The 25974-nt window shown below is 39.6% G+C and overlaps 1 protein-coding gene across 1 annotated transcript; it reads left to right on the top strand.

Annotated features, from left to right (window-relative positions):
• Positions 1 to 2726: 2726 nt before the first annotated feature.
• On the top strand, positions 2727 to 25372 carry prickle2a (prickle homolog 2a). Its single transcript, XM_043233262.1, is given in 21 exon segments — positions 2727 to 2876; positions 11432 to 11545; positions 18999 to 19064; positions 19066 to 19104; positions 19106 to 19138; positions 19388 to 19429; positions 19432 to 19593; positions 19734 to 19822; positions 19824 to 19852; positions 19855 to 19920; positions 23307 to 23506; positions 23508 to 23697; positions 23700 to 23940; positions 23942 to 24089; positions 24091 to 24125; positions 24127 to 24242; positions 24409 to 24486; positions 24489 to 24884; positions 24887 to 25133; positions 25135 to 25195; positions 25198 to 25372. Coding segments are annotated over 21 exon segments (2616 nt in total). The 3' UTR covers positions 25312 to 25372.
• Positions 25373 to 25974: the final 602 nt, after the last annotated feature.

The following is a 25974-nucleotide window of genomic DNA, read 5'->3' as shown; positions in this document are numbered from 1 at the left end:
AGGTGTGAGTGGCCACAAGCGTGAGACAGAGAGCAGCTGAAATTTGATAAAAAATTGAAAAAAAGGAGTGGGGCAAATTGAAAGCAGAGGACTGTAAGTGATGATTTAAGGGGCACAGGTTTGCACTCTCTCACTGATAAATCTGTTGTGAGTATGCTTTCTTGCTCTTGGATCTGCACAAGGTTTCCACGGAGACTTGTCACTGCAGAGAGCTCCATGGCGACCAGAGCACGAGCACTGTTCACTGGAAAGAGACAAAGCCAGCATCCTGCTGTTAGTTTGAATGATTAATGTGTTCACGGTCAGTGAGAGCACTCCAAATGCTCAAACATCTTTGTGTGTTCCTGTGCAATGACAAGGAGGCTGTAAAGGTTCATGCTGCACTGCTATGTGTGTTTTATTCAATAAAAATGATATCTAAAATGATGCTAAAGCTACATTTTGTCTGTAGATATGGCTTGAGACCTTCGATCTTTTGGGGTAGTTATTATTGTTAGCCATGTGAAAATGGTTAAACGTAGAAGGAGTCTGCTTTTCATTGGAACTACTGACCTGCTTGTATTGATCTGTTTTATCGTTGATATACTTACAAATGTAAAGCAGCATATTCCATAGATGAACTTGTTTATTAGTAATGGATGCATTCAGCATAGCTATACATCTCAGATGCTCTGTTTCCACAATTTGGACTAAATTATACGTAGAAATAGACTGCTAAATATTAACTGGGCTCTTCAGAAAAAAAGGACCCTTCACAAACATGTAAAGTAAGCCCAGTGTGTATCATTTTGTCATTAACACATAGTGACGTGTAGCCATCGCTGAGGCTTAATTATCAACTCAAATGCAGCAGCAGTAATTACAGCTGTATTATGAGGCGCTGTCATGTGTCGAGAGCCCACTCACCGTCACTGACTGACGCCAAGTGTGTGGGTTTGAATTATTTTCTCATCTTCATCATCGTCACTGAAAGCCTACATGCAGTTTTTGCTCAGGTCAGAAATGCTTGAGATTGACAGGAACAGGATTGTCAAATCTGTGTGTTCACAGTAAATGTGAGTATGTGTAGTGTTTTATAGATTATTTTTTAAGATGTCAATGATAAACACAGAAAAGAATGCTTGGTTTGTTGTGTAATCCTGTCCTATTTAATTCCAATTTGGATATGGCATGTATTTGATGTTCCTGATGCTCTACCGATGCTCAGAAGAGCATGTATAAAGGTTTTATTATGATATAATAACATTAAAACTTTGACACAGTGATGCAATTTCCTTAAACCTGATTTTGTTACCAGACCTGCTCTACGTGTGACAAGATACACGCTTCTTGTTGTTTTTGCTGTTTACTGTACGTTTGTGTCTGCGTCTTTCCTTGTATGGTGAATGTACGCATGCTAAGAACACAAATATATGCAGCATGACTGCAGTATTGTGATGTTACAAAAAGTCTAAAAACACATGAAGGTCAACATCAGTCCTTCAGCTGAGAGCTTGCTCTAATGTTGCCTTTTACACAAATAAGAAATGTTCTCTTTCCTCCCTCTCTCTCTCTCTCTCTCTGTGTCTCTCTTTCTCGCTCCCTCCCTCCCTTGCTTTCTTTCTTTCTCACACACCCACACAGAAACAGTCAAATCCACAGGCAGAGTGAGAGCGAAGGATGAGGCATGACACATAAAAGAGAAAAGCGTTTATTTTTGCGTTGCTTTAGCACTGCGTTTTTCTTTTTTTCTCTATTTCTGGTATTCACAGCCCTCAGGTTATTTTTGGATGCTGATATGAAGATGCAGGTCTGTATGTCTTTCATCTGATTTTTTCTGTTTCTGTAGAAACAGGCTTCCAATACCTATTTAAACATGGTCTCTACTGTATCGTCTAATGGGTTTGATCTAATAGCGTGATATTACAAATCAGTGTAGCTGTATGCTTTTCTTATCTTTGATCACTTTATTCAGACTCATTGTTTTCTCCTCGTTGTTCCTGTTGATGCGAAGACCAAATTAAAAGGTTCATGTTGTGTGCAAGTGAAGTGTGATGTCACAATGACGTCTTGTATGTTATAAGATTGTATAATGTGTAATGAGAGAAAGCTCGCAGGTGCTCGAACGCGATCAAGGCTTTAATGATTTTGAATTTATCATGGGTTGTTGTTTTTTTTTTTTACATGGCTGACATGTTGCTGCGGATAATAACATTAGCATGTAAAACATTGTTTTTACTTTCTTACCACCATCACTTATCAGACATGTTTTAAATGCATTCAGATGGTTTTGTCTTGTATGTGCTGTGTAGTTTGAGATGATACAACAAAACCAGTTTATTTTGAAGGAAAAAACTGTTTATGGAAATCACATTAGCATAGGAGGGTTGTAATTGACATGACTTTTTCAAGTATTTAGAATCAGAATTTAGGTGGTCAACTGTAAATGAAAGCTTAAATGTCTAAATTTTGTGTTTCGTTTACATTCATCGAGAACCCTCAGTGCGTTTACAGAAACATTGCATTATGAGAAAATGAAAAGTTTCATGCAGTCAATTTCAATACATTTGATTTCAGTACTTTGTCAGTGTGCACACATTCATTGAGTATTTGGTCAGCTGCTAAATAACTGAAACAAATAATCATCACTGAATATCAACAGTAATCTATGTAATGCCTGCAAGTGTCTGTGATATCAGCATCTGCATTTCTCATTCCTGTCTGTCTGTGTCTTTCTGCAGTGATTAATGGTATGAAGTAGTGATATGGCCCTGGATATGGAGAGGACGGTCTCTAAAATCATGTTTGACTTCCAGAGGAACTCAACTTCTGATGATGACTCTGGCTGTGCACTGGAGGAGTACGCCTGGGTGCCCCCCGGCCTCAAACCTGAACAGGTAGCTTCATGTCAGCATGCCAGTCTTTTCAACTGAAGGATGGAAATTTTTTGGTTCTGTCATCATTTTGACTTATATATATATATATATATATATATATATATATATATATATATATATATATATATATATATATATATATGATAGTTATACTAGAATATAAAATTATATAATCACATTTTTCATGTGTGTGAAAGAGAGAGAGAGAGAGACATATATTTTTATGCTTTGGCAATGCTATAAAACAAATGTCATGCCAATGATGCAACTTAACTCAAACTTTTGAGGGGGAGAGAGAGAGAAAGAAAGAAAGAAAGAAAGAGAGACTTACAGGTTCATTCTGTGACATGAGCCATTTCCTTTCCATCTGTTCAACCATGAAATGTTCATCAGCAAATCAATGATGCTCAGCGATCCTCATCTGTCTCTCTCACAAGCTCAAATAGGAAATGTACATTCTGTTTAACGTGATTTAATTACCTTCATTAACAATCTACACTATAAGGCAGTTACACCAATCATAAATTCAGTATCAGAAAATTTGATGAAAATATTATTGTAAATTACATTTTGAATATAGAAATGTGAAATTGGGGGACATGAAATTATCCTAATAAGTCATTTGTAGAATCATTTCTGCATTTAAAAAACTGATATTTTAATAGTGGTTTAATTTAACAGCAGTGCTGAAGGTGAGGGCAAAAAGTCTTTACCTGGCTGTCACTAACAAAGCTGTGACAAATACATAAACACCAAACAAACTTAGCAGGCACATCATATTTACATTTCTCAAAAACAGAATACCCGTGTTTACAGATCTGTGATTCTCATCTCAATTAACAATGTCCCCCTCTGTTGGAGATCATAATTCAAACTCACTTTCACCGATAGATGTTCCACCACCAGTTACCATATTTGCCAAATCACCATGTCCTAATGAGCTTATATAAAAAAAAATAACATTACAACATCCAACAAATGCACTTTGTCATTCATAAAACAATTTCCTAAAAACCCTAACAACAGGTGTAATACAGTGTTTTCATTTGTACAATTTCTTTACACACTTTGCTGAATTCCCTGCATGATACATGTTCATGTTACAATATGTTCGGTTTTGAACTTTTGAGATCATCAAGTCATATTTGATAGAAAAGCAATTATATCAATAATAAATTATCCACAGATGTTCGGAGTGTTTTTATTCTGTTTTGTTTTTGGAACTTGGCATGTTTTCTCTTTTAGCTTGGATTGTTTTGGCATACATATAAACAATCACAGGCTTGGCGCAATTGAAAACGAGAGCAGTTTGCTTGTGGTAAGAATTCAAACTTAATGGCTAAATGAATCAAGATGTATTATGGTTCATAATAGAAAATATGTTACATAAAAAGAAGCAGTGTCTGATTCTGTCATGATTTTGGTCTACGAACTTTGACCTCCACTCCACATTGACTGTATTTTAATTCCCATCAATCATTCCACTGACGACACACACACACACACACACACCTGTTTCCACTAAATGACTCACTCACCTGATCATACAGCTGCTTCCTATCAGACTCAGGCTACATAAGCCCTTAGTATTTACCACGGTCTCTCTCTGTTTTGGATTATCTTTGTATTGTACCCGGACTCTTGTAAAGGTAGCATTCTCTATGTTTTCTTCATGTTAGCAGCACCGAGTGGCTGGCCCAGCAGTTTTCTGCAAGGATCTGTCCCTCATGCTTAAGTTAGCCTGTTGGGATGAAGAGCTATCATTGGAACAATTGTGGCCTGTGCATGAAGCTGGTCATTTTCTTTGTTTCATGCCACAGTTTTCCGCCTCACTTCACAACACCCTAATAAATCAAATTTACAATAGTGGTTGTTCCTGTTGAACTCTTGTTGAATTACTGTCTAAGCCAGTGGTTTTCAACCTGTGGGCCGCAACGGTATTGCAGGGGGGCCGCCAGTTATTATCAATAGAAATAATAATATTGCTAATGTACGTAAAAATGTGTAGTAATAATTAAATATCATAATTAAATAACAAAAAATAATAATAAACTGTTACTATGCGTTTACCCGTTTATTCAATAAAGACAGTTAAAAGTCATGCTTCTGAGTACTCAGTTACTAACCCGACACAAATAACAGGTTCATTTAAATTTTTTTGCAGTGGGCATGAAACATATGTGTTTGGTTGTGTGGGCTGTGAGTTAAAAAAGGTTGGGAACCACTGGTCTAAGCCTTAATTGATAGCATAATTGACATACAGGTTCTCGTGGCAACCTTCCAAAGGGGCATTGAGTAAAAGGTGCTGTCACTTTAAGAGATTGCACTGATCCAGTGCACCAATACTGTACATTCAGCTGGCAATATCTGTAAGGATACTTACAGAGGCGGGCATTTTAACTTGTTTTGTGTGTGTGTCTTCCTTCATACACAATACTTCAGAGAGAGATTAATATTTGTGCGTGATTAGACAGAAGTTACGATTAACGTGTACCTTCGGGAAACACATTTCTGTGATCAGCAGTAAATCTCCATCAGAGTACCAGAGAGTGCTCTCGTAAAAAAAAAAATACACCTGCAGAAGAGATCTGGAAATCAGATCTACAGATTGTACTGTAAGAGGGTGACAGGAAAGAAAGATGAGCAAGTTCATATGCAAGCATTTATTGTAAAACATGGTCATAACATTGTCAGGGTTGAACAACAGCAAACAAGTTTGGCATGGACGGGACACAAGAGTAATCCTAGTGCATGAGCAATGAATCCAAATGAGGAGCAGGCAGAGTCCAAAACAGCAAGATAAGGGTTAATCTGAATTACATAGTCAAATCATCCAGACAAGGAACTAAACTAGACCTTGTACTTAACTTTGGTAACACAGAACTGCGCTTAAATGTAACTATTACTAGGCAATAAATGGTAGACAATACTTGGTTTGGAACAAAGGGAGAAACTGTTAAGGTGTGTGAGTGGGTGCAATAAGCTGTGTATGTGCTTGTAATCAGTGCAAAGGATCATTGGAATTGAAGATCGGAGTGAAATACAATGGTGGTGTGGTAAGTCGATGTGGTAAGAGAGTGACATCTGGTGGTAAGTGAATGGAAGTTTATGGATCAGATTTGTGACACATATACATGGGAAGTGGCTCAGATATGCTGAATCCACTAGCCAATATTCATTTGTGTTTCTTTTAAAGTCTCATAATGTCGTCATTACATAACTTGTAGTGACCAACAGAAAGAGAACCCTTTTAAATGGTTTTAATGCTCTTCAGTGTCTTGCATGGTAACATGGATATAGTAATAGAGTAAATTTATAAAAGTGTGTGTAAGGATTGTAGTCAATGATGCACACAAGTCTATAAGGAATCAGAACCGCTATATGAATTTCTGTTTGTCCCTGCCTGGACTATTGCTTCTCTCTTTGCCTCGCCCCTGGATCATGATCGCCCCATCTATTCACTGGACTGCTCTTGATTGTTTTGTTCATGCATAATGAAGAGGCAGAAACCAATCAAGATCAAAGTAGCTAAATTTCAAGAAAAATGTTTAGATAAAATGTTGAGAATAAGCTCATTAAATTGAAAGGAAAAAGTTGTTGAATTACAAGAAAAATAAGTTAGATTATGAGAGTAAAAGTTATATTAAGCTATAAGCCAAAAATCTATATTTCAAGAAAACAATTCAGAAAATTACCACTCATGTCAGGTTCATTTTAATCTCGCTGGACCACATCAATCAACATCTGCAGTGGCGTAGGTTATGCACTTGAGAGTAAATAGGATCAGCGGATGAAGGGAGGGATGGCTTGACTTAACCCCCCCAAAACCGGAGACGAGGACGGCCAGATCCCGGAGAGGTATGGATTGAGTCCAGAAAGGGTACTCGGATAGTGCATGGTACATAGAGTTTCCCTTCTGGACCTCCCGGCGGAGCAGATTCAGTTAGGGTGCCCTCTCGAATTTGATCGTCAACTGACCATTGGATGGGAGCGAGGAAGGCTGAAGCAGGTAGAATGGGTTCTGGTTCCTCTGGTTCGGGGTCAGGTTGGTGCAGGTCAGAGAGTGCATCTGCCTTGAGATTTTTATGGCCAGGTCGATAGGAAATTTTGAAATTAAATCGAGTGAAGAACAGGGCCCACCTGGCCTGGTGATGATTTAGCCATTTGGCCTCTCAGAGATATTGTAGGTTTTTGTGGTCTGTTATGACTTCCAGCCAGTGATGCCATTCTTTCAGGGTGAGTTTGATGGCCAGAATTTCCCAGTTACCTACGTTATAATTTTGCTCCGCTGAGGACAGTTTCCAAGAGAAGTAGGCACAGGGATGTAACACTGGAGGTTCTCCTTGCCACTCCAACAGGGTAGCACCAACACCTAGAGTTGCCGGGTACATTTCAACGACGAAAGGGAGATTGGGATCGGGGTGACGAAGAGCTAGTGCCGAGTGGAAGGAAGTTTTTAGCCGTGTGAAGGCCTCCTCAGCGTCAGGATTCCAGGAGAGAGTTTTTTTTTTCCTTGGTTACAGAGGAGTGAGGTGAGTGGTGTGGCAAACTGACTGTAGTGGGTGATGAAACAGCGGTAGAAATTCGCAAACCCCAGGAACCTCTGTAGCTCCTTGATAGTGGTCGGGACTGGCCAGCTGTGAACGGCATCCACCTTCTTGGGATCCATTTGGATGCCTGTTGGCATAAGAATGTAGCCCGGGAAGTGCATGGTGGTTTGGTGAAATTCACATTTCTCAGCTTTTAGGAATAAGTGATGCTGTCAAAGACGTTGGAGGACCTGGATTACATGACATAGATGCTCAGTACATGAGTATATCATCTATGTAGATGAGCACAAATCGATGAAGCATGTCTCAGAAAATTTCTTACATGAAGTTCTGGAAGATGGACAATGAGTTGGAGAGCCCATATGGCGTGACCCGACATTTGTAGTGACCAGTGAAGGCAATTTTCCACTTGTCTACCTTGCGGATCCGAATGAGATTATAAGCACTATGGAGGTCTAACTTGCTGAAGATACGTGCCTCCCTGAGATCCTCCAGTGCAGCTGCCACTAGAGGTTAGGGGTAAGCGAATTTTACCATTTGGTTGTTCTGTGCTCAGTAGTCGATACAGGGTCGGAGCCCACCATCTTTCTTGGCAACAAAGAAACTGAACGCGGCAGGTAAGGTGAATGGTTGAATGAAATCTTGTCACAGCGCCTCCTCCACATACTCCACCATGGCCTCTCTCTCTGGAACCGATAGGAGATATATTCATCCCTTTGGGCACTTTGGCACCAGTTAGCGGGTCGATCACACAATCCCAAGGTTGGTGTGGGGATAAGTGAATGGCTGCGGATTTGCTGAAGACATCAGAATGGAGAAGATCAGGTGGAGTGGGAGTGATGGATTGTGTTTCGGGACTATCAATGGAGGTGGAGTGACAGGTTAACGGGTTTGGACTGAGTTTGGTGACTGATGCTAGGCACTCCTCCTTACATTGGCTGCTCCACCTCAGAACTTCTCCCAGTTCACCTCTGGTTGGTGCAGTTGTAGCCAGGGTCGACCCAGCACCACGTCTACCGTTGCATCCTCCAGAACGAGTAGGGAAAGTTTTTCCACATGGAGGCTGCCGATTTGCAGAGGGTTAGTGGTGGTGTCTCGTTACGAACCAGGCCTCTGTCGAGGGTTCCTTGGATAGTCATTATATGGTAGGTATTGGGTAGATGATGACGAGGAATACAAAGGCTGGGAAGGCTGGGGGACGAGATGAAAATCCCTGTGGCTCCCAAATCGACCAACAACTTGAATGGGAAAAGTTTATTGTGATACAGGAGATTTGCGTCGATATGGGGAATTTGCAAAATGGAAGGGATTAGTGTGGTGACAATTACCGCTGATCAAGGTGGACGGACTGGACAGGTACGGACGGAAAGGATGAGTTGGGAGCCGCAGTACAAGCACAGTCCTTCCAGGATTCGGACGGGATCTTTCACGGGTGGAGAGATGGTAACTGTCAGTGATCAGTTCAGGTGCCGGTGTGAGGTTGCCATGATAGGAGGTTCAGGCTCAGGATGTGCTGGGCCACATTGGCGGCTTTTCTAAGGAAGGTTTCTAACCCCACATTGTCATCATAAATGGCCATCTGTTGATGAATGGAGGGGTTCAGTCCACGGCGGAACACGGAGAGGAGAGCGACATCGTTCCAACCGCTCTTGAAGGCCAGTGTATGAAAGCGCAGCACATACTAATGAACTGATAGCTCCGTCTGCCTGAGCTGCAGTAGTTCGTTGTGCACGGTCTTGCAGGTGGTTGATTGAACAAACACTTGTCGGAAATGCCCCAGAAAGTCATCAAGTGAGTTAAGCCATGCGCTATCACTGCTCCAAGTTGCCTTTGCCCACTGTAGAGCTCTACCGTTGAGTAGAGATATAATGAAGGCTATTTTTCCTTGTTCATTGGGGAAGAGATGAGGCTGCATCTCCAGGTACAATGAGCACTGTAGGAGGAAGCCATAACAGGTGGTAAACTCCCCAGCAAACATGGTGGGTCGAGCCATGGGACAGATTGGATTAACAGGCGGAGGAAGAGCTTTGCGAAGAGCTTGAATGAACCATGCAATGAGCAGCTTTCAGTCGTCAAGCGAACACAAATAAACTGAGGATATTTACTAGAAAGGAGTTCAAGAGGGTAAGTTTAAAGTTCTTCCCTTGTAAGCCAAGTGCTGAGGCAGAAAGAGTCTTTCGGACAGGCAGGCGGACAGGCAGGCAGGCAGACAAGCAGGCAGACAAGCAGGCAGACAAGCAGGCAGACGGAGAGATGACCAGAGCAGTCGCTGTGTCACCTTGAGATCAGCCACTGAAGGAACGGAGTGAGCGAATGGGGTGATCTGGTGATTGTGAACGTGACAAGGTGACAGGATCAGCGGATGAAGGGAGTGACGGCATGACATTATGTGATTGACTAGGGTTCTAATACATCAATTGTCAAACTTTTCTGTGGAAAAGTACTACCTCACAAGTGTTTAATAATAATGTGTTAATTAGGTAGATTTAGTGTTACTACAGTAAATCCATCAAATATTAATTTGTCGATTAAAAGTTATTTTAACTGCAAACAAACCAAAGCATTCTCTAAAAATAAATGGAGCACAGACACAACTATAATACATTTTATTAATAGAATTGTAAAATTATGCAGTTATGCAACACGTGATTAACGCAGCATGCATTTTCTGTTTTACCTGTGGCCTAGGCAGTGCATCTGCTGAGTTCTTTGAGTGGCTATAGCAGCATATAACGTTTTCTGTGTTCAGAATTTGCTAAATAAATTAATCTATCAAACTGCATTTTGTCTTATCCCAGATCATTATGGTACACTTATAATAAGTGCTTATTTTTGGACCATTGTAGCCTGGTCGGGTTGTCACTACTGCGGAGTAATATATACCCATGTGAATCCTAATAGACATAAACTTAAACAAATAGCTCCGGTTGAAATGTCCTTCAGCAGGATGTGTTCAGTTCTGTTTATTAACTGCTAGAGCACCAAAGGTTAGTGCTGCTTTAGAACCAATATTATGTTGCATTTCTAAATTTACATAGTTTTACAAGAATAGCAGAAATCCCAGCACAGCTATTGTCTCAATCATATGTCTAAGCTATTTTAGACAACAGCTTGATTATAAATCAGGATCTTGTGTGGATTAACATGAAAGGTAGTGCTGGTTATGTAGTCTTAAAGGTTTATGATTTAGTCACAAATTCATATTAATTCCATTGTGTGTGTGTATATATATATAAAATCGTTTTATTGAGAATTTAGCTGCATCAAAATACAATATGTGGGCACATAGAGGCAAACAAACGTAATAATAAATATTAAATTTGCACTTTGTATGTTTAGAAGTTAGCTGCCCTATAGTGTGAAAATGTAAACAGGCTTGTCTAAATCTCAGTGCAAATAAAGAGAAGTAATCTATGTTATTTTTTTTATGTCTGCAATAGACATGAACAAGTTCTTTGAAAAACATCTATGACCTTTGAAACATGTCCAGTCTTCATGCTCTATGTTAACTATGGCTTCACTAATAATAAACATATTACATATATAACATATATCTGTCCATGTCAGTGAGAGTATTAAAAACCTAAATAGTATTAATTTGTTACATTTGGTACAGATAAAAATGTGTGATTAAATTGTGATTAATCGTGAGTTAACTCATGAAAGTCATGTGATTAATCGCAATTAAGTATTTTTATGGATTGAAAGTAATAATATATATATATATATATATATATATATATATATATATATATATATATATATATATATATATATATAATTTATTTATTTTTTACAATAGCTGATCCACCATTTTATTACACATGCTAAACGTATATGTAAAATATATTACAGTTTAAAACTAAATCCACATTGTTCCTTAGGAGCATTTCCCCCATTTTCCCAGATATACACAATTTCTGTACTCTTTGTTATGACAAACCTTTTATAATTTTCCTTGCTGTTTATATGAATTATTGTCTGTTTATGTTTGTGCAAACACAGGTTCACCAGTATTACAGCTTTTTCCCAGAGGATAAGGTTCCTTATGTCAACAGCATTGGTGAAAAGCATCGGATCAAGCAACTCCTTCAACAGCTGCCACCGCATGACAATGAGGTCTGTTAGTACTGACATGGCTCAAAGTTTTTAATTCAAAAATGGATAACTACAGCAGATATCTAAACACTGCAGATTGTCTAGTCCTAGACACATAGTTATACGTTTTTATTTCATATTGAATTCATTTTGTCTATACGCATTTTAACAATAGACTAAAAGACCCTGCAATAAGTCATGGCAACAGGATATGGTATTCTTTTTTCAAGAAATAAAAAGGGTACAACAGGGCTAAAATGTGATTTTGACTTTATTCTTCTGTAAACCTCTAGAATGCTAGTTCACTCTGCCATGCTGAGGGGAGTGCAAGCTATATTTCCTGAGGCGCACACTAAGCACCAACTCCACTATCCTTTCGGCTAAATGCCCAAGCAACATGTTATATAAACTTCTATAACAGTAAAAAAAAAAGAAATATCACCCTGCAGCCCAAGACTGTTTGCCCACAGAAGCTAAGCAAGGCTGGGCAGTACTTAGATGGAAGCCCTCCTGGGAAAACTAAGTTGCTGTTGGTAGAGGTGTCAGAGAGGACAGCAGGGGGTGCTCACCCTGTGGTCTGTGTGGGTCCTAACGCCACAGTGACAAGGACACCATAATGTGAAAGAGCATGTTCCTTAGGATAAGATGTTTAATTGAGGTCCTAACTCTCTAAAATCCCTTGACACTCATCGTAAAGAGTAGGGGTGTCCCGTGGTATTGGGGAGCCATCCCCAATAATCCCAATCCACTTGATTGTCTCTTTTTTTCATCTCCAGCTGTATCTTGAAGCTAATCTGTTTGGGAAAGTGGCCTCCAGGAGCAAGAATGTACACCCCTGGTCTAGGCCATAGTACCAGACCCAGTCCTGCCACATAGGATACTTCATCAACCTTTAATTCTCCCAGACAGGCTACAGTGTAGACAATTGATCTGTCTGTCAGAGGTCTCCAAAAGTGACAAATGTAAGAAAAATGGCAAGGAACTGGCAATAAACACCTACTGGAGACATGGAGACTTCTCGAAGGGATCTTTTTCCCCAGATCCCTTGAACTGGTAGCCTTGAACATCTGACCACAGCCCAGTTGAAGAGGGAAACATTATTTTGGTATCACTGAAGATACACATCTAGAGTGGGGTCTAGATATATACGGAATTTGGAAAGTAAACAAAATGGTCAACATGTGCACTCACCATAGACATAGTTTTGGAGCTCCAGTTAGCAGAAGTTACAGTCCATCCAGTGGCCAAAAGGAAGGCCTAGCAGCTTGGTATGTCTGCTTTATAGGCAAGGAAGCAGAGGACTCAACTTTAATAGTCAGAGTGGTGCATAATGTCGCTGCAGAAGTACCATAGCAGACCCTCAAATTGAGTGGAGCACAGCAAACATGATTATAAAGGAACCTGTAACATGCACAGCTGTGCTCATCTTTGAGGCCAGCTAGGAAAGGTATAATCCACCAGGTATTGTGACTCATATGAGCCCCAAAAAGTTCTTTAGAGTTCTTAGTTCTAAGATCAAGAGGAGAACATGTTCCTCCAAGATAGGTAGTTGTCCCTCCAATAGAGAGGGAAACATTGCCAAGCTCAACAGTAAGAACAGACCACCAAGGAGGGAAAAAATGTTATGAGAAATTACATGCTCATCATGGGAGTTGCAGGCTCATAGGTAACCCTCCCACAGTGAGAGGAGCACTTCCATGCTCAATCTAAAAATGGCAACCTAACAGGGTGGCAGAAAGGATACCTCTAAACCTGATGTAACTCAGCACGGGGCTCTAGGAGGGAAGTTCTAACAGATTAAGAAGAGAACTCACACACAACATTGAGTTTAAAGAGGAAGGGGGGTCCTGAACAGTTAGGCTTGAAAAAAGCCTGGTGAAGAGGCTTGTGGGAGCAGTAAGCTCTTGCACCACCCTTAGGACCAAGGGGAGCAATGCCTGCTCATCCATGAGAGCAGATCAGGACACAAAGCCATAGATGCACATGATTATGCTTCTTAGAATCAGTACTCAATAATAGGCCTTCAGAAATGAAGGAGTATTATCACACTAACTCAAAGAAAATGATGTACTCAAAAAGCTCTCACAGAGAGTTTTACAGGTTTAGCTGAAAGAGTATTATAACAAGGACTTACATCATGGGCTTTATAACCTGTCATAACTGCAGAAAGGATTTTTTTAGGAGTAGAGTGACTCAGTGAGAGGAGAACTCAAGCTCAGCACTCGAGAACTCAGCACGGTCATCAGGTAGCAGAGTATGCAATATCACTTAAGAGTTAGAGGAGTGATGCCATGCTCAACCTGCAACTATCAAGAGATTCAGGATTCTGTACCAGAGATGTACTCACAAAGCTTTCAGAAGATTCTCAAAACCCTAACCCTATGGAGGGACAATATAAGTTCCTATAGCCCTGTATAGAATACCAAAGTTAGAGAACCAGGACCAAAGTATTCACAAAACATCTTTAAGCTAAATGTAGCTCCAAATTTTACAATTTATTGTTTCAGAAAGCATTAAAACTAGCTCCTAAATCTGTTAAATGTTAGTAGGAGTAGTGAAGAGTTACTAAAACCAAGCCACAAACTTTCCTAAAATGCCTGTTGCCAACAATCTGCCTCAGAATATTAAAAAATTTGAATTATTTGGCTTTTAAAAAGGTATCCACACTATACAATTTCCTATAGTTATATCCTTTTTATTAACCAGTTCGGCAACAAGTATCAGCTGCTCTTGCGCCCAGTTTGGTTTTCTTTTATAGTTGCACATCTTACTATCAGCCATGATTATTTTACTCTGATAATTAAAATGCTTATTCGAGAAGCATTGAATATTCGGCATTGAATGGGAGGAAGTCTAATGGTCAAATAGCGTGTGATTAACTGGGTGCAGCTGTGCAATCATATATGAGAGTGTGTAATTAAACTCAGGTGAAACCAATCTTGTTCAAAGGAGTATATGAAATGAAGTTCAGGGTGGTGTGCAGCAGTCTGTGTTGCATAATTTTGTAGAGATGGCAACCTCTAGTGTTAAATGGCAAGAAGACCATAGACTGGATTTGTGACAGTCGTGCTGATTTTGGTGCCACTCTTTTTACTGGCTGTTTTGAAGGAAGAGCAGTGTTCACAATTAAAAAATATGTGAAAAGCTGAGATCGTTCAGCAGCTTAGTGAAATGCAAAGTGTCACATTACATGTCACATCCTAATTAACTCTTTAACATTTAATAAGCTTAGAAAATCTACTTTTCATTTAAGTGAACTTAATCCTCACATAAACAGTATATGCATGCATTTTAAATTCAATATTTAATTGAATCTTTATTCAAGCTAAAATAAGTGAATCAACATTTCTCTTGATTTCTCTTTTTCTTTTGTTCTTTGATTTACATCAATTACACTGACTGAAACATGTATTACTTTAAACCAGTGTTGTCTCTTTAAAACCTGGTATGGATCCGACACAAATCCAATCTTCTCACAACTATTTATGGTTATTTAGGACTTTTAGATAATTTAAGTTTACCTTTATTGTATATTAGAGTAATGCTGGACAGTATATCAGTTCATAATGATTAGCATTTTTCTTTAGGGTATGATGATTTTAAAAAAGCGTTTGTGACACTTTAAGAGATGTCCTTTTTCACTGTTGCGCTGTGGTGGGCACACAGCTGTGTAAATGATGTCATTTGATTATGCGGACCTGAAGCTTATAAATAGACGGTCAGATGTACACATGCTCAGTTTCTTTGTCTTTAGAGACTGCATTGTGTGTCGTTTGAACGTGAAAATGAAAGTGAAAGTTAAAGCACTAGTCATATCGAGACGACAACTGAAGCAATACATGTCATCTTTTTTCAGAGATTTTTCCAGAAAAACTAGATAAGGTAGTGAGTGGTCTTGAGCGACTTTGAGCATTGGAGAGGTAGCAAGCCCTGGTCCCCCCTGGCTTTCAATATATGGACAAAACAAATCTTGTATATATTTGTCACACATGTGGACTCTTTTGTTTGTCTTGTGCCATGTGTTCAGTGTGACCTACTTGTAGTTAATTGTCTTATCGTGTTCAGCTGTATTTACTTTGTGTATTTAAGTCCTGTTGTTTCAGCTGAGTTTGTCCGATCTCGTTTATATTATATGTGGTTTCATTTATCTGCCTGTCTGCCCAAAGGTATTATTATTACCCAAGGTATTATATCTTTATATGTGTATGATTAAAGCCATTAACTTTATATTCTGGTTGAGTGCTCCTTCTCGTAAACCACACCATGACAGAAGATCGGACCATACAGAAGTATTAGGGATGCTACCTCTGGCTGCAGAGAGTTCCTTGTGTTTTTTTCCTTTGATCCTTTTTTCCTTGGCATTCTATTTAAGTTGTTGATAGAAAATAATAAAAAATAAGGAGATGTTGATGATATTACTAAATATTAACTTTTAAACAAAATCAAGAATTAATCCTGTTTAATTCAAGTTTAGTTTATGTTTGCATTACATGGTTGAAAGTGTTAGGTATCATTAAATCAAAAACATGAATGTCTTGCTCGTTAGAGTTGGACATGGAATTAGATTTAATTTCATTAAATGCATTTTATCAAGTCAATGACATGAGAACATGCTAAACTATGCCAGTGCAGTTTAATGGCCTTGGATAAAACAAATTATTATTATCAGATATGTGGCAGCAATCTCATATAATAATATGATACTCATATTATAATTAAGCTTACCTCGTATTGCTACAGCATTTGCTAAGTTTACAGTAGCATTATGGTAGGATAAATGAGTTTTCCTGTCTGCTGCTCATGTTTTGGCTTAGCTCCACCTCTGCTTAAATATGTCAGCCAAAATCTCAATATTTTAATTTGTGTTAATTATTATTGTTAGTTGCAAATAGTACAGAATAGTAATGTTATTTATAGTGCTCACCGCTGACTATCCATTCTGCACACACCTGTAGGATTTCAGGTTAGGTCAGAAAGTAAATTACTGTCAATTACTTGCAGAAAGTTCTCATGGTCTCATGGTGACAGCATCCATGTGTAACTTTTGGACGTCTTGCACATGAGACCATTAGAGTTGTGGCTCATAGCTAGGCGACTTAATCTAAAGAGCCAATCCCCAGAGACATATAAGGGTTATGAGCTAAGCATGTGGTAGTTACTTATATAAGTCACCAGGGCAGACTACATCTGTGCTGCCAGAACAGGCTAGCACAGCAGGTCCTGCTTTGGACACAGGACAAGTTCTTGTCCATCATGGCAATAACATTCTGGGGCATATGAATGTGGCAGAAAATTCACTGTCAAGCAAGCACTGTAATCACTTTGATTGAAGTGCTCTGCTCGATGAGGGTCTCCCCAGATCGCTATGTCCCTTTGTATTCAGTTTCGTCCGATCATCGAAGTCCTTATGTGGTTTATGTTCTGCCTGCCTGCCTGCCTACCTGTTTGTATATGTTTATTTTGCCCGTTTAAAAGAATTCAATTTGTTTAAGTTTATTTTACTTGTCGTCTGCTCCTTCCCGCCAAACCTCAAACGTGACAACATCAGTCATTCTTGAAGCCTTTTGCCATTTATGACACCAGAGCAAGAAGAACTTCACTTCTGTGTCCACTACATGCTCTTCAGATTTGTGTCCACCACACCAGTCAGCGACATGAGTAACAGAACCTTTTCATATGCTATTGTCATCGGCCTGTGGTCAAGCTTAACCTCTAAGAGTTAGGTCCCATCCAACCAGGTGGTTGCATGCTACACTAGGATTTTGACAAGGTGTCCCCTTGCAGACACTTCCAGTGCAGCAGCATTAGTATTCTTGTTCCACATCAGTTTTATTGAAATGTGGCATCGAGAGTAGCTTACTCAGGTTACTTGACAACACTGTTCCCTGAAAAATCAGGAATGAGATGCTGTGCCTCAATAGCACACTGTAGGCATGCCTGGATGTCTTTTCAGGCAAAGGTGCAACCTAAAGATGTGTATGTTTCTTGACTATTTATAACCTGAGTTGGACATAATCAAATTGTGTCACCAATCAAGGTTATTTAAACCAATTCTTGGCATGTACACAAACATGTTTCTCAACTGGTCAAACAAAGAATGTTCTTATCAAGGTTATTGAAACGCAGCATAATCGTTACAAATTAAGTGTCTACTATCAGAATCACGGAGTAGTTTTAATGTATTTTTTATATTGCATTACCCAATCAGATTTCAAGTTGGCAGCACAGGGGCCGTCTAGCAGGCTACCATTTTCTCGCTCTTTGATTGGATAAGAGAGCGTACTATTTAAAGCTAGCAAAAACACAGTATTATTCATTTTTCTCAGTTTTCTTAGCTTATATTCTGTGTACAGTGTGTTGTTGTAGATTTTAAGTGCATTTTAAATCATATTCACCTTATGTAGATCTAAATATTAAAGTTCATTATGATGGTATTAATAAGAATTGGATTAGTTTGTGTAGGATGCAACTGAAAGCCTAGGTGTGAAATGCACGGCCCGCCACTGACAGATTGCATAAAGGACTTTGTATTTTTGTCTGGCAGTGCCATCAGGTATGTGATCATATTTCTAATTTGAGGCGCTATTGCGTCTATTCTGTCACCCAACATCACAAGAAGATGATATTTCCAGGCTTCTTATGTAGCCGTATGAATGTGTTGTTTTGAATGGGCCAGCTCTAGTCTTTCCTTTGTTTTGCTTCCAGCTAGCGCTGTGACATAATTGTGACATCACTACATTTGACTGACCTAGTCGTGCATCACTCAGAAAAATAGGCCAATCAGAGAGGCTCGTGAATAATAATTAGACAGTAATTAGACAAATAATGTTTCGATATTTTGAAGATGTTGAATACTGATATAAAAATGTAAAATTAAAAGATGTTCTTAAACGTAAATTTAAAACCACCAGTAGGTGGCAGTAAATGACTGTATGTCATCATGATTTAAACAAATAATTTTAATTTTGATTCATTCAGAAACAAAACACTGCCATGTTGCTTAGAGACACAAAACAATTGCTGTGACTGTGTTTGGAATGACTTTTGTTGGCGAAATAGAGCAAGAACAGTCAATATAATGCAATATGCCTTAAGAATACCCTTATAATATTATTTATTATTGTAAATAGTATTATAAATACAGCCTTCACAGAAAGTGTTACTGAAATGTTTATTTTATCAAATTTGGTCATTTGGGGCAATTTGGCACTGATTCTACCACTAATATATTTTATATTACATTATATATATATATATATCTATATCTAACAGTTTTGATACTATATTATTAATTATATTGCTAAGTGAAACTAAAGAGGTATATACACACACTTTTATTAATAGTATTAATATGATGAAATATTTCCTGTGCCATGAAATACATTTCAATCACAGCTTCATTAATAACTGTTTTGATTGCCAAGTAGTTGATCCTTGATGATGCTAACTTATTGATGTTGTGTACTGATGTCAGGTTCGTTACTGTACCTCACTGGATGAAGAAGAAAAGCGGGAATTAAAGATCTTCAGTAACCAGCGCAAAGCGAGACAATCTAGGCAGAGGCACTGTCCGACCTCTACCCCCTCACAGTAGCAGGAGCTATATGTGAACAGGTACATATACTAAAACAATGCTCATCTTTTAGTGGAGATGCAAGCTTCCATTTCTAATCTTTTCATCTCACTATGTGGCCACTACCAGTAAAGTTATATCTTGATTGATTTACTGGTGAATTACTTTTCTGCACTAGTGAACAGGATTAGTAGAAATGAATAGCCATGCAAAGTCTAGATGTAGTAAAAAAATTTTATTGCATGTTACACATTGAGACTGGAAAATGACATCATGTCCTTCTCACATAGTGTGGAGACCAGATCAACGGTGGAGACATTGCAGTGTTTGCCCTCACGGGGTCGGCCATGGCCTGTGTTGGCACCCTCACTGTTTTGTGTGCTGTGTGTGTTCTGAGCTATTGGTAGATCTCATCTATTTCCACCTTGATGGCAAAATCTACTGTGGCCGTCACCATGCCGAACGACTTAAGCCGCGTTGCTCAGCATGTGATGAGGTGTGTACAGTCCAAACATCTGGCCACTGCCTGAAATTAACCTTGAACCTGTTAGAATGCCTGTACATTTCCTGCCTGTACATTTCCTGCCTTGCTTCAGAATATACAACTCCTTACTTAATTTGTGTCTCTTTTTGTAGATTATCTTTGCAGATGAGTGCACAGAAGCAGAGAGAGGGCAGCACTGGCACATGAGACATTTCTGCTGTTATGAGTGTGAGGCCCCACTCGGGACAGCGCTACATCATGCGTGAGGGACATCGCACTGCTGCAACTGCTTTGAGTCACTTTATGCAGAATACTGTGACTCTTGTGGAGAGCACATAGGTAAGGAAGAACCTCCATGAACATTGTCTTCTTTTTTCCCTCATTACAGTACAACTGCTTCTGGGTTTAGCTTTTATTCAGTATGGGTTTAATGTAAAAATGATCTGTAAAAATTATCCCATAAATGAGTGTTGCAAATCAAAACTTCATGCAGCAAAATGCACAAATATATATGTATATAAGCCATTTGCATTTCTATGAAGCTGCCGTTGTATTTCTTTAGACTGCTATTTTTCACAAAGTTGTTTGATAATTTTACTCAAAATTACAGAATTAGCCCTAAATTATAAATTACACTTACAATTATGGTTGGATTGCATTTGTGTCAGACAGTCATCTCACATCTGAATATGTCTACTTCCCTACTATGTAGCAGACTAAAAGCAAGTCATGAATAATTCAATAAACTGAATAAATTCATGATTAAAAAGTAGTTTGTATCAATTCAAACTATATATAAAACTTAAGTGAAAACTGCCCAGGTGACCTACCACTTCTGGTGAGAATAAAATTAAAATTCAATTAAATCAGTAGACACTAACATTGTTGTCTATGACATGCAACACAAATACTGTTAACATTTCATCAAATTTAGTTTAGTTCATAAATGCACTGCAAAAATATTAACAGTTAAGCATCCATGTGGTTTCTATTATTCTATTTTTCTATGATAAAGGATTTAAAATCACTCATTTCAGTTGAGAACAATAATATTTGTTTAATACTGTATAAAAGAAAAAAATATATATATTGGTATATATGATTTTCAGAATTATGATTACACCATAGCTGTAGTGCAATATAGCCCCCATAGCCTCATCACTACTCCCAGCATTAGTCCACTAATAAAGTCCACTTGAAGAAGTGAATAAAAATGTGTGAGTGCATTCAGACACTTAAAGGAAAAGTACACCCAAAATGAAAATTACACCATAATCTACTCACCCCCAAGCTATCCCAAGCCATCCAAGCCATCTGATATAAGCTGCGTCAGAGGTCAGCGAAAAGGCCAGAACTCAATGCTCTCAGGGACACGCATAACCCCCTGAAGTACTTGTGGATATATCCGATTTACAGAGCTGCAAAATAATGGCCGCTATCCACCAGCATTATCAAGTTTTAAATTTTTACTGTGTTTGTCTGAAAGAGGACAGTCATGTGGCTTGGGGTGAGTAGATTATCACCATAATTTTCATTTTTAGGTGAACTATTACTTTAATTTCCTGGAAAGACTGCATTTTCACAGTGCATGCGTGCTCTAGTTTATGCTAGTTGACAGTCCCTATGCATTATATAAGGGTATGGGGACAATTTCAAATAAAGCTTGAGTGATTACCAGTTGTGTCCATTGTTGTGTCACATCATGCTGAAATAGCTTGAAGTTGTCTACACTGAATGCCTCAAATTGACAGAAGTAACACAAGCCTGTTTACTACATGAGAATGTTTGTAAAAGTTCCCTTTATCAGACCCTTCACCTTTAAGATTCAGGCAAATGAATACATACTCTTTCACATTTCCCACAAAAAAGAGTTGCAAAGAAATGTCAGAGTTGCATGCTCAGTTTTAATCATGTAAACTATGCTTCACAACACACCTCCATTATCAAGAAACCCATAATACACACCAAAAATAGCTCTCATCATGGCATTATCCACCAGTTTATCTGTCGGACGCTAATTTGTCTTCTTTAGAGGAGGTATGATGTGATGATCCTCATACACCCAGACCCAGAAGCAGAGTATTGCGACCCATACTCCACCACAGAAAGATATTGTATGGCACGAGAAACCTTTCTCAAGTTCCTGTCTCAAGGCCCATCACTGGGTGCTCCTTGTCATTGTGTAATGCTAATGACGGACGTCTCACTCACGGGTCACTCACGCTCTGCCTGAGGCCTGTGGAAAGGCCATAATCTCACATGGCTATCTTCTGCTAATAGCCCTGTTTTGGCCAGCCATAGTATGGTTCTAAACACTTGTGTCCCTTTTTTGAGTGCCTCCCTGGAGGTTCAGATCAGGGAGAAACCTCCTCTCTGGAGCCGAGGGCACCATCCTTCACCTCTGTCCAGAGTTATGAAAGTTGTGGGTGTGGCACCTGAGGGGGCAAAGCTCATAGTATTCAGTCTCTCAGCTGAGGTTGTTGAATCCATACTCCAGTCCAGAGCTCCTGCCACAAGGAAATTGCACACCTTGAAGTGGAAGGGCCATCAAAGATATCTCAGAGAAGCACATTACACCTAAAACTTTCAGCTCTGTATATCCCTGCTGAGAAAGGATATGTGATCTCCAGACACTCGCTGTATTGTGCCTAGTGTTTGCTCCGAGCATGGCTAGGGCATTCCTTTACCCAAGACCCAGGTATGTCCCTAATTCCTTGTCAGGTCCCATTGTACTGCAAGCCTTTTGTCCTTCTCCCTTCTAAGAAGCAGGCCAAGAAAGACTCAATTTGCCCTGTTCAGTGTGTGCACTGGATGCTTATGTTCACAGAGCTGCCCAGTGAAGTAAGGCAGATCAGTTGTTAATTGCTTTGGTCCACCTAAGAAAGGGTTCCAGCGACCAAGCAAACTATAAGTTGGTGGGTGGTTGAGATGTTTTTAATGTCTGGGCCTGACATCTACCCCAGGGTCCGAGGTTCTCTCTGCTTGATTCTGTGGAAGCTAACTGGGGTTTGCCGGATATGAGTTTATGCTTCCTGGTTACTTATGTCTATACATTCATGATGTCTTGCTTTACTGATTTGAAACTTCAGAATGTGGTCTCAAAGTGTTTGATGCAGTGTATTGTTCCCTTTGGGGAACCATGGCTAAATACGTAACCTTAAGCTGTTCTCTACGAAAAAACTCTGCTTAATTCCTAGCAGTATGTTCTTACTACTAAACGGTGTGAAAGCCCTATTTAGTGAGTGCCAGTGAGCCTCCTCAAATGAACACTATAAATTATTGCAGGCAGCAATCAGTGCCATGTACACTTATGTAGTGAAGAACACAGAACCCAAAGAACACAGGTAAAATGGCAGCACTATACCAACAGGGATCCAGTTTGTACTCTTTACCATGACACAAATAGCTGCAAAGAGACCCCTAGTAAATAGAGCTTTTAAAGGGGTCATTTAATGCAAAATACACTTTTACATGTTGTTTAAACATGTTGGCAGTTTGTATACACATTCACCTTAATGATAAAAATTCACCTAGTGTCTTTTTTCCAGTCATCATCCAGTCTGTCTGGAATGACACGAAGATACAGTACAAACTGAGACAGAATGATTGTGAAAATGTGAAGTAAAATGAATTCCAATACAGTTTTTTTCTCACAATACATTTAAAGTCATCATCAGCCAAGAAAAAAATTAATGTGATGTCTAATTGTAATTTTTTTGTTTTAGGTATAGACCAAGGACAGATGGCATATGAAGGTCAACACTGGCATGCCACCGAAGAGTGTTTCAGCTGTGCTCGCTGCAATCAGTCTTTGTTGGTCGTTCCCTTCTTGCCGAAACAAGGTTTGATCTACTGTTCCCGTCTCTGTAGCCAAGGGGATGAAGCTGAGTTGTCAGACTCCTCAGACTCTGCTTTCCAGAGTGCCGTGCTCCCGTCAGTCACGCCACAGTGCTCAGATTGGCAAAGATGGGACAAAAGGCAAAAGTGAAAGTGTACGACAAACATCATCTGGCCCAACACCATTAGTCAGTGATGCAGAGCCTCTAGCTGTTAAAATGGATTTGCTGAGCATCTCTAGCCCAGCTCCCAGCCGTACACCCCACCGCACACCAACGAGAACCCAAGTAGAACCCCAAGTCGGTCTCCAAGTCTGAACCGTGAGCAGTCAGTTTGGGTAAACAGAGATGAGCCTTATTCCTACGAGTCTCAACAAAGAGATTCCTCCACATCTTCAAATCCTCATCAGCTGCACGAAGCCAATGTAGCATGCGTGAGTGCTTATCCTCCTTCTCCCAATCAGCCACCCAAGATAGTGAGCAATCCAGAATCTTGGTCCAAAGAACAACCTGAGGTAATTCTAAAAGCCTCCAGTCATGGCTGCTCTGAGAGGCCACTCTTTTAATGAAAACTGGATGCACCATGGCCAGGAACCTGAATTTCATGCTCCTAAGCTCAAAACACAAATGAGCTTCAATGAAGTACCAAGCCGTAATTCTGGATTTTTGGACAAAGCGCAGTATAAGCATGCAAGGCTTCCCCGAGAGATCGTCCCCCATTGCTGAGGAGCAGGCACCAATTTGGGCCAAGCTTTGGTGAACTTACGCCACTAGAACAAACACCAAGAGGTTCTGCTGATTCACTAGCACTTTCCTACACTACAGGTATGCATAAATTCAGTTAGAAAGGTAAATGTATCATGATACCTGGTCATATTATTACCTGACAGATGGATGTTTAAAACAAGACATTAATTGGTTTATTCAAAATGTCACACATTACATGCAGTATAACTATTTCTGATCTCTGTTCATTGTTTGTTTTCAGCAGGAAACTCTTTAGATGGGACCAACAGGCGTCAGGAGCACTTCTCTCGATTTTCTATGCCTGACCTGAGTAAAGATTCAGGGTAAATGTTTCTGATAAAGGCACCATGGGTACATTGAACTCATCAATGCAGTTTCGCAGCACTGAATCCCTGAGCTCTGTCCCAAGACCTCTCGCTGATATTGGCATGCCTGTCAGAGTAAGATACCCTCCTCCACTATACTGGGATTCAGCAAGAGGTTTAAGTTTTGAGAATCCGGTCAAAGGTCAAATTGGCCTTGCAGGAAGTATGTCCTGTATGCAGGAAGGTACTGCCCAAGCGATGACACCACGGCCAAGACGCTCTCAGACACAAGACTCCCCCAGACAGCAGCGCCAACGTCAACGTCACCACCGCAAAGGCCACAAAGGTCACAAATATCACTACCGCTCCCGCCGCTCTCGGTCAGACAATGCCCTGCATTTAGCCACAGACAATCAGAGTTTCCTGGGGACCCCATTCATAGATTTCACAATGATTTTGAGCAACCATCCTCGTCAAGGGTGTCACACAATCTCTTTGGAGGAAATTATGGGTATCGACAACAATTCTTTAGGCCTTGTCCTCAGACCACCTCTGACCTCACCTTGCAAGATCCTGGAGGTCCTCAGATTGGACAATATATGGGAAGGTATGGAGAAACAGCTGAGGATGAAGATCAGTTTGCTCAACCTGTTCTCTCTTCGTCAGGCGTCAGAAGATGATGGTTACCTCCTGGGTGAAGTCATTCCACGGCCAGTGCAGCTGCGTGATACTTTGACAATGAAGAGTTGCGACATCGTTATAGTCCTACAGTGATGGGAGGCCACACTCCCAGCTACATACACGCAAAGCGGCGGAAGAGCAAGAACTGCATCATATCATAAGCAAATGGTAATGAGTGTTTGAGTGTGTGTATTTGAGAGTGGGTATACAGTATACAACAGAAGTTAGTACCAGTGGTACAAGCAAACATGCAGACAGAAAGTTATGTTCACAGGTTATTTTATAACCATGTTCATGTAATTAGATTATTGTTTCAATGACCACATATTTTCCAACTTGTGTGTTTGTCATTGCATATGTAAGTACAACAATGTTAAAGGTGCACTGGGGTAAAAGGCACATTTGATTGCATTCCCCTTTACACCACTAGGCGGCACAAAAATTCACTTCAGCACTTTCTCCAACAACTATGTTTGATTGCACATGGGCGTGGCAGAAGACACAATTCTAGGCTACTTTGATCTAATTATGTATCAAATGATAACTTATTTATTTTGAGATTTTGTTGAGGTTTTTCAGTTTTGTTTAAGAAAATTAAAGCAACCGTTGTTACAGTAACAGGAGAATATGTGAAAGTATGGTTTGTTGGGTAAAAAACTGCTGCCCTTGCTGACAAATGTACAATAATTAATATGATGACATTGTTAGATTCATGTGATAAATACAATATAGTAAGATGACTGTCCTTATGTAATCACCATTTATAATGTAGCCACAGTGGTAGATATAATATACAATGCATTGTGACCCTGCTGTTGGGGCAT

This window comes from Puntigrus tetrazona, unplaced genomic scaffold (genome assembly GCF_018831695.1).
Source record: "Puntigrus tetrazona isolate hp1 unplaced genomic scaffold, ASM1883169v1 S000000776, whole genome shotgun sequence".
Lineage (NCBI taxonomy): Eukaryota > Metazoa > Chordata > Actinopteri > Cypriniformes > Cyprinidae > Puntigrus > Puntigrus tetrazona.
This window is presented reverse-complemented; position numbering and strand designations above follow the sequence as displayed.